We start from the raw sequence: 10,179 nt of genomic DNA on the forward strand, positions 1-10,179 counted from the left end.
TCATATAAATCTAAAACATTGGAGTATTGCATTTTAAATCGTCAGCAGCTGTCTTTAGCAGTAGTTCCTGGCATTATATAATTAAGCAGCAATATATGGAAAGAAAAGGAATACTCCTCTAATATGCAGATGAATACAAATAAACGTAAGTTGTGAACAAACAAAGCTGTTCCCGGGACTTACCCCAATTGAGCCGTTTCCGCCCCCTGGGAATCCTGCGATATGCTGTGCGGTGCTCCTGAGGAAAAACTCCAGACTGGCCGGGGACCTATGTGGTCAAAACCGAAATCGTATCGGTGAGCTAGTAGCTCCAAAGCATCCGGCATCGGCTGTTAAGCTCCAACAGCGCTCCTTGATTTCCAGGCGTGCACCCTGACGTCAAACGTGACGTGTCCTGGATCTCCGGTCGGGGGGCGGTGCTCACTCTTCACCCAGGTTTACAACTGATATACAGGGACAAGAGCGGATCCAAGGCTGGTGTAAAAGTAAAGTCACAAAGAAGGCAGAATCCAGCTTGTATAAAATAAAATCCAAGATTTATTAGGCATAATTAAAACGCCTTGTAGGCTTGACAGTACAGCATCAAACAAAAGGAGGTGTGTGAGCGTGACACCAACGGCTTACATGTTTCGGCACTCAGCCATAATCATGTTGTACTGTCAAGCCTACGAGGCGTTTTAATTATGCCTAATAAATCTTGGATTTTATTTTATACAAGCTGGCTCCTGCCTTCTTTGTGATTATATAATTAAGTCAGGAAGTATGAAGAGAGAAGTTTTTTTCCATATTCACAATGAAGAAATTTAGATTCTAGTATGTATAACTTTATTACCGCACCACACTATCATTTTGTTAGGGTTTTGTAGAGCACATCTGGTGATATGTTACTATTTGGTTTCAATCTGTAGGATCTATGTTGACAATGGTTTATCTTATATTATACCTGGTTATTTTCTTTCCAATAGATACAACAGATGGATACATGACATGGAACACGTTTGGAGAGCATATTTACCCATTTTCACCAGATCGGGCTATACCAGAGGTCGGTGTTAACCAGATTTATCAAGGAGCAAACCACATAGAGCAAAATACGCCAAACAGTGTGATCAAATCTGTGAAAATGATGGCTATGGATTCAAACCCACATGAAGAAAGAAATCTGTGGTATAACGGCAGTGAGAGTGCTAAAGGTATAAACAGCGGATCAGCCATTCATTCGTTCATCACGGATCAAGTGATTCGTACAGGAGAAAAATCAATTATTTGCTCTGAATGTGGTAAATGTTTTAGCAACAATTCAAATCTTGTTGCACATAAGAGAATCCACACAAGAGAAAAATTATTTGCTTGTCCTGAATGTGGTAAACAATTTAACCGGAATTCAAGCCTTACTAGACATCAAAAAATTCACAGTGGAATAAAACCCTTTGCATGTTCTGACTGTGGAAAATGTTTTGTCCATAAAGTAAATCTTGTTACTCATAAAAGGACTCACACAGGTGAAAGACCATTTCCGTGTTCTGATTGTGGGAAATGTTTCAGCAGATCATATATTCTTATGCGACATAAGGAGAAACATCACAGACACATGACTAATCCTCCCCCTACTTTACTGAATGTTGTAAATGTTTCAGCTGGTGGGATATTCCTTTGAAACCCAAAGGAAATACGTCCGACACATCCTGTTTCTCCTCCGCCAAAAAAAGGAAATGATATGAATAACCACCTTTTTGAAGACCGTTTTTTATTCCATTAAGTTTAAATATTTTGTATCAAAGGAAGCTTTTATCCCCCAAACAAATTACGTTCCTTCATTAGATTTGCCTTTTTCACGTTTTTAGTTTAATCACATCTGTTTTAATATGAGATACCTGCAGCTACTGATTGGGGCCTTTTGTGGGGAAAAAAAATGAAAACTTTCTCTGCATGCTAGTTCAAAATCGAAGCATTGCACTCCTGGATTCCCCAGGAACTTCTGGAATATAAATAGCATAAGGAACATGATAAAACACGTTGAACTCTTCAGAGGAAAGACTTACACACATGGTTATTCTGCCAACTGCAATAGTTTTCAAAACTCAAGGTCTGGACAGGTCAAGGTCTTAGCCTCTCATCTTCCTGGTTAATTAAATGTACATTTTTAATTTGGATAATATCCGCTTTTATTAATCTTTTAAATCTAAAGTTATATGCTAAGTGCTTCAACCCCATTGGTGGGGAAAAAGCAAAATGTAAAAAAGAATTGTCTGTTACTTACTTGACTAATTATTACACTGTACAATTTACCTGAATATGTTTGAGAATAACAAAAATTTGTCTTTTTTGTTTTGTACTCAAGGCTATTTTTTATGTTTTGTATTTTATTAACATTTTTACATATTCATTTTCACTATGGGCTTTCATTGATCTCCGTACTAAAAAGAACACTTCCTAAAATTAAGACTAGTACAGATAATTCATACGTTATTTTCACTATATTACTGTTCAACAGAATAAAAAAAAAATCTCAAGTTGGGGAAGAAAAATTTGAATTGCAGAATGCTAAAAGGTAGGAATAAGAATTTCTAAGATGTGTTTATACAGAGAATGTAGTGTTGTAGAGCAAGTAGGATAAGTTTTTTTATATTTTAATGCTTGGCAAAATTTGATAGGGTGGCTTTTTAAACACAAGGATTACAAGACTATTAAGGCAACTCAAATTTACAGAAATCTGTGAAATTTTTTTTTTTTTTTTTTTTTTTAAATTTATCTTTATTGACCAATTCGGTATGTACTTCATATAACAGGGCAAACACAGAGAATCAGATTACAAGAAAAACACAAAAAAAAAACAATCCAGCGGGTGTGACATTCTTATATAAACAATACTATGTAACAGATAGAGACAATTTCACCACATCCCTATACAGTCAGCGCTTTATACATATCTTATTGCCATTTGAAATCCGTACAAGGTCTCTGTAGGTGCAGACTTTTGAAGTATCTCTGTGAAATTCCAATAGCTATATTTCATACCAAATTAGGGGTTTTATGATAGATATAATGAGCAGAAAAAAAGAAAAAAAGGGAAAAAAAGAGAGAAAAGAGAAAGAAAGAAAGAAAAAAAAAAAAAAAAAAAAAAAAAAAAAAAAGCAAGAATAGGTTTCCCCTCTCACCCCTCCCTCACCTCCCTTTAGGTTCTTAACTCGACCTCCACTCACTGTAGATCTGGGCCAGGCTATTCATTTCCGCTTCCTTCCCTTTTATAGACTAGGTATATATCAATACCATTCATTTGGGAAAACATTTGAAAGAATTAGCGTCTCAAAAAATTCCGATCTGCGCAAATTACGCACAAGTAAAAACTGACTAGCGAGTGGATAGGACAATATAACTCTTAACCATTTCATAAAAAAAGTTTTGACCCTTTTCTCTTCGGAGGGAGCTATATTCAGCTGTTCAAAAATTATCTGGGCATGTATCGTATTTATAAAACAGCCCATTGTAGGAGCTTTTCTATTCTTCCAACCTTTTAATATGAGGTTACGACCAAGCATAATTGCCGTGTTAAAAAGGTTAGTGTTAACTCTGTTATGGTCCATGTTGTAGAGAAAAAGGATATGGTTAGCTTGGAATTTTAACCTAACATCTAAAGCTTTATTAAGCCAAAATTCTACTTTTCTCCAGAACTGGAGTATTTTGGGGCAGTTCCAGAAACAATGAATAATATCTGCACAAGAATTATTACATTTTGGGCATTTTTCTGCAGAATTCGCGTACCACTTAGATAGTTTCCCTGGTGTCAGGTAAGAATTGTTGAGTAATTTTATATGTGATTCTTTCCAAGTTAACGGTATATTCGCGCCTTGCACCCATTTATAACTTGCGCTTAATGATTCTGCTGAAAGATCCGTAAAGAAAACATTCCACTTCTGGACTAGATTATCCCTAAACAATTGGGCTTGTTTATCCAGCATAATTTTATATAAAAGAGCTATGCTATGTTTGCCTGACTTATAGCTTGCTATATATTTTTCAACTTCCCCCCACCCATTCGCATCTGTATTTAATCTATTAATTCCTGCTATATAATGTCTGATCTGAAGATAAGCAAAGAAATTCTTATTAGATAGAGAGAATTCTATAGCAATATCCTCAAACGTTCTTATCTGAGACATATTATTTAAACATTGGTTTACATAAAGCAGACCTTTGTGCTTCCAAGTCTTATAGACTTCATGGGATAGTCCAGGCATAAATTGTGGGTTACCTTGTATCGGGAGAAATGGGGAAATCTCAAAATTAACTTTGATCGTTATATTTAGCTTTTGCCATGCTTCAATAATATTAGATAGTGTCTTTATGTGTTTGATATGGTCTGGTAATTGTTTCGTCGGGCAATGCAATAAGGCTTTAAGAGAGAAAGGTGCGCACAGATTTTCCTCTATAGATAGCAGTGAGAAATAGCTAGTCTCTGATAGCCAATCAATTGCAACACGGGCTAATATAGCCAAGTTATACTTTTTGATATCAGGGAAAGATAAGCCTCCTCCTTCCAATCTTGGTGTGAGTTTGGCTATGGATAACATATGTCTTTTATTGTTCCAAATAAATTTAGCACATTCTGAGTTAAACCTTTTAATGTCGTGAGACAAAATAAAGAGCGGCATGTTTTGCATAATATACATCAATTTGGGAACTTGAATAGACTTAATAATCATTATTTTGGCAGATAGAGAGATAGGGAAGGCGCTCCATTGTACAAGTTTCTCAGAGGTTTTTTTAAAAAAAGGAGCATAGTTGAGTCTGTACCATTGTTTGGGGTCAGCATGGAAATATATTCCTAAATATTTAATACTAAGGGATTCTTGAAAGGGATGTTCTTGGCAACTGTTTTTATTTTTATTAACCCATAGAATTTCAGACTTGTTAGCGTTTATTTTATAGCCCGAGATAGAGCCAAACAAGTCAATAATTTTTAAAACATGTGGTATACTTTTCTTTGTGTTTTTAACGTATAGGAGCAGATCATCCGCATATAAAGATAGAACAGATTTTTGTTCCCCGAGCCTAATTCCTTGAAGCTCTTGACGTAGCATTATAGCCAGTGGTTCTATAGCCACGTTAAATAATAACGGAGAGAGTGGGCAGCCTTGCCTCGTCCCCCTACATAATGTAAGATATGCAGTATAGCTACCATTGATTAGTATATTCGACCTCGGGTGATCATATATAGTCTTGACAAATTTGGGGAATTGACCTGTAAAACCAAATTGCGCTAACGTGGTGAACAGATGGTCCCATATTATAGCATCAAATGCCTTTTCGGCGTCTATTGTTATTATCGCGATATCTTGATTAATTATTCTTTTTTCCGCTAGTTTATTCCAAAAATATTCTAGTATTAATGCTACTTTCCGTGTGTTTTTAGTTGGGGATCTTTGATGCATAAAACCCACCTGATCCGGATGTATAATAGGATCTAGGCATTTTTTCAGTCTATTAGCCATGATGTGAGTTAATAGCTTATAGTCTAGATTGAGCAGTGAGATAGGTCTATATGACTTAGGGTCTAGTGGCGATTTGCCCTTTTTCAGTATCAGTGAGATTATAGACTCAGAGAAATATTTTGACATGTTTTGCCCCTCAATAAAATAACCATTGAATAGTTGTACCAAGACATCTATTATCTCCATTTTAAGAATTTTGTACATCTCTGCCGGAATTTGGTCTGGGCCCGGGGCTTTATTAAATTTAGCTTTTTTAATTGCTTCCGCTACTTCTTCTTGGGTTATTGGGCTATTTAAATCTGTGTCCATTTCTTGTGCTAATTTTGGTAGGCAGATTTTATGCCAAAAGTTGACTTTATTATTAGCATTTATTTCTTTCGCAGCATATAGATTTTGATAGAATTGAAAGAATACATTTTGAATCTTAGATTGATCTGTTACTCTTTCTGTCCCATCATAGATAGCCTCTATTACGTTAGATTTTTTCTTTGCTTTATCTAATCTAGCTAGAAACTTAGCAGACTTCCCATATTGGCCTTTATATTTAGCAGTTAACTTTAGTTCTTCCCAAGCGACTTTCTGTTTAATAAAGATATCCCTTTCTGTTCTGGCCCCATTGTATTTATCTCTTAATCTCCTAGAAGGATTATTTATAAATTTACGATATGCGTTTTGGACCTGGTTAGAAAGCTGACTTTCCCTCCGCTGCAACTTTTTTTTTTTCAGAATCATAAACGCTTTAATCTCGCCTCGCAGATAGGCCTTTGCAGTTTCCCAGAATATTTCAGTTTTTTCTCTGTATGATCTATTTAAAGAAACAAATTCTTTCCATTTGTGTATTAACCAATTATTGAATTCAAGATTGTTCACTAAATAATTTGGGAAGAAAAAATTATTTCTGTTGTTTCTCTGTGGCGGGTGTAAATGTATGTCTAGGAAAATAATTGCGTGATCAGATATCAGAATATCAAATATCTTAGTTTGAGTCTCTAGTTTAATCATGGAGCTGGAAATCAGAAAAAAGTCTATACGTGATAAGGAGCCGTAGGTCCTCGAGTTGCAGGTAAAGGACCTCGTATCAGGAAATTGTAGGCGCCAGATATCATGTAATTTCAAATTTTTACATATGTGTTTAAATATTTTGGCCTTCTGACCCGAGAAAGTGGAGTTCCTAGAACTAAGTCTGTCTAGGGCTTCTGATGGTATTAGGTTAAAGTCACCCGCTAGAACAATATTCTGATCCATAAAATTAGTTAGCATAAAGACTAAACTATTCCAGAAGGTGGGGTCTGCTCTATTAGGTCCGTAAACATTACAGATCACCATTTTGAAATCCTCGACCTGCAGCTCAAGGAGGGCCCATCTCTCCTCAGGGTCTAATGATACTCTTATAATATTATACGTAAGTTTTTTATTTAACAAAATAGCTACTCCCTTTTTCCTTCTAGAACAAGGGGTGGCAATCACCTCTCCCACCCATTTACATTTGAGTTTGGTTACTTCCTCTTGCTTTAAGTGTGTTTCTTGTATTAAGGCTATATCAGGGTTATGCTTACCCAATTGTCTGACTATAGTTTTCCTCTTGATTGGGGAGGTAATGCCACCCACGTTCCAAGATAACAATCTAATATTGCCCTTCATCTAATCAATATATTGTAGCATGATTAAAATAAGTTTAAGGGGCGAGCTAACGCAGACGGGTAGGGGGGAGAGGGGAGACGGGAAGAGGGAGAGAAGGGAAAGAGAAAAAAAGAAAAAAAAAAAAAAAAAAAAAAAAAAAAAAAAGGATACAGAAAAAGAATTGCAAACAGAGATTATTTGCAGAAAAAACCTTGTCAGGCGAAGCGAAGCCTGGTACACTTTAGGCCGCAGGGGCAGCCTATAAATTGATTTAGGGAAAAACATTCTTAGCTCTAAATCTTTGTACAGCATTTCCATTATCAGCAAGAACAGTAGTGCCCTAACTAGCAAAAAACACAGATACTCTCTATTTTATAGTTATCCCAGTCCTCATGTAAGTGTTAGCTTGTGATCTTTAAAGTAGCCTTTAGCTTCTTCTATATTGTCTAGTCTAACTATGCCCTCCTTTTCTTCTATGATAATTCTTGCAGGGTACACTAATTTGGCTAAAAAACCCTCTTTGATTAACTTGGTACAGAAAGGGGCCATTTCTTTCCTCCTGAAAGCAGTATCAACAGAGTAGTCTTGGAATATTAAAATTCTGTTATTTTCAATGTGAAAGTTATCTGTTTTCCTATATAAACGCAGCATATTTATTTTATCTTGGAAATTTAAGAACTTTATCAGGATTGGTCTATGTATGTTTTTACCATTTGCTCTGCTTCTAGGAGGACCCAATCTGTGAGCCCGTTCTATCGGTATTGGTAATTGGGAATATTCTACCCCTAATGCTTGGGGCAGTGTTGTCGCGGCAAAATGTAATAGGTCTTTAGGGTGCTCTGACTCAGAAACGCCTATGATTTTTAAATTATTCCGCCTTGAGCGGTCCTCAAGGTCATCTAGCCTGGCAGTCAGGCTTATATTTTTCTTTTCTAATTCTGAAATTTTTAGGGACTGATTATTAGTTATATCTTCCACTTCTGAGATTCTGTCTTCTGCTTCTGAAAGTCTGTTAGCAAATACTTTTAATTCTGACGACAAGCTAGAGATTTGACATTTGATATGTTCAAATTGTGGAAGGAAAATATCACTAAGTTGGGTGATCAAGGGCTGTAAGTCTGTCTTTGGGCTTAAGCCTTCACTACTATTTTCAGTCATAATATCAGATATACGTGGTCTTCTGTCCTTACTTTTTGGGGGCATGGTCTGAGGTGGTGTGCTGTGCGGGAGGAGAAATCTTTCCATAGATTTCTCGTGTTAGTGAGGGCAAGGCAGGAGTAGGTCATACAAAAAATAGATAAAGAAAGAAAGTGATAGAGGGCAGTGAGAACAAATACAAAAAAAAAAAAAAAAAAAAAAAAAAAAAACGACAGCTCTTAGCTTCTTTTTTTTTTTTTTTTTTTAAAGAGATTAAGTGTTTGTGACGTATGTCCCCAGGTGGGGAAGTATCTAGAACATATTTTAGTGTATATTAAAAGTAAAAAAAAAGTGAACAATAATCTATGTGAGTTAGGTGACCAGGCCCTGAAATGAGTGTGTTGTAAAAGTAGTCACACGAACAGAAGATCTGGGATTCTCTTATTTAAGAAATGCCTTCAAGTTCACACTTAGATAGAATTATGGTTAGATTTTTGCAAAAAAATAGAGACAGCTCTTTTACCACCTTGTTACATATCCTTGTTGTCTAATCTAATCAGACCCTATGGCACAAAATTACATTGAATCAACATACATTCCCCTTCTTAGCTGGCAATATTCTGCAACAAATATAACAATGGCATTACAATATTCTTAACCTTATATATTCATATCGCAGACTGTTGCAAGTTTCAAAAAGGAACACTAATGACAGGAAAATTTGAGACCTGAGTTGCCACACTAAGTAGCAGCTACTAATATTCCTAGCCAGCAATATAAGTTTCGTTTGCTTGGTTATAAACTCTAGGGAATAGCAGGATATAGATTGAAACACTGTATTTCTGTTTTATATTCTTTGTTCCTAGCGAGAAAGAAAAACACTTATAAGCCTTTTGACATCATTGCTTAACACTAATAAAGTGCCTAACAGTATAAACCTGCAATGTTGATGTAGATCTAAGCATACATCTGTATAGGTTTCAGATATAGATAACCCAGATGGAAAGGCAAAAATACAAGTAATAATATAAGATGGTTGTGGGCTTTGCAAGTTCTAGTCGTGCAGACTGCAACTTTTGGTAGGCTAGTGTTATCTGCTTAAATATTGCAGACCTTAGTGCCAGGATGTATTTCACAGATACCTCTTTAAAGGTTATCAGCAGCAGACTGGTTGTATATATCACAGTTATCCTTGAGAGTCCCTGCTTGGTAGGGGACTAATACCAATAAAACGTAAAACGGACCAAAAATTTATATTGCAACTGTAACTCTGGTTGCAAATATAGAGTGCCCGATGCTTTTACAGTGATACCAACTTTGCAGCTGATAGGCAGATGTACTGTCTGTGGTATATTGAGTATCCTTCAGACAACTGATGAGTCTTATTAGACGTAGGCAGGTATCAAGCAGAGTGTTCATATGCAAAGCCAACACAGAGCATAGCTTTCCTTACACAGGCTAAGTGGTATAGTATGGAGGATACGGCAATGTCAATATAGGCAGACAATGTCACTCTTGAAAGAAATAAGCAGCCAGAGTCACTTTTAGGGCAACAAATACTGTTATAACGACTTTGGAGATCTTACCCTGAGGCCACGCAGTTGTATTGCAGCAGGCGGCATATCTACTCAGCGTCCATAGATATCTCTCCCGGTTATTCCATGGTGTATTACCCAGACCTGGGAGATGGTGATAGAAAAGCTGCAGTGCTTCTTTGATGCAGCTCGGTCGAGCTCCGGTGAATAGAAGAGCTGAGATGTCAGGTAGGAAAGCCCACAGCGTGCGCCTGAGCTGTTGTGAGACCGCGGCGTGCTTACACTCACTGTGGGTTTGCCCCTCGCTGCAAACCGCCCACTTGTTCTGTCCGCCCGCCGGCGGGAGCAAGAGCCGGTAAATCTTGACCTTTAGGGCGTCCTCAGGGTATGCCTTG

General features: G+C 36.8%; 1 protein-coding gene across 2 annotated transcripts in view; it reads left to right on the forward strand.

The window, feature by feature from the left end:
* Nucleotides 1-2,335, forward strand: part of LOC128638501 (oocyte zinc finger protein XlCOF7.1) — a 134,437-nt gene extending 132,102 nt beyond the window's left edge. For both annotated transcript variants that reach the window (XM_053690490.1, XM_053690489.1), the window contains exon 11: nucleotides 966-2,335. In XM_053690490.1, coding sequence (XP_053546465.1) covers nucleotides 966-1,657 — 692 coding nt within the window. In that variant the 3' untranslated portion in view covers nucleotides 1,658-2,335. The remainder of the gene's footprint in view (nucleotides 1-965) is intronic.
* The last annotated feature ends 7,844 nt before the right edge of the window (nucleotides 2,336-10,179 follow it).

The sequence above is a fragment of the Bombina bombina genome, chromosome 8 (assembly GCF_027579735.1).
Source record: "Bombina bombina isolate aBomBom1 chromosome 8, aBomBom1.pri, whole genome shotgun sequence".
NCBI classification, from domain to species: Eukaryota; Metazoa; Chordata; class Amphibia; order Anura; family Bombinatoridae; genus Bombina; species Bombina bombina.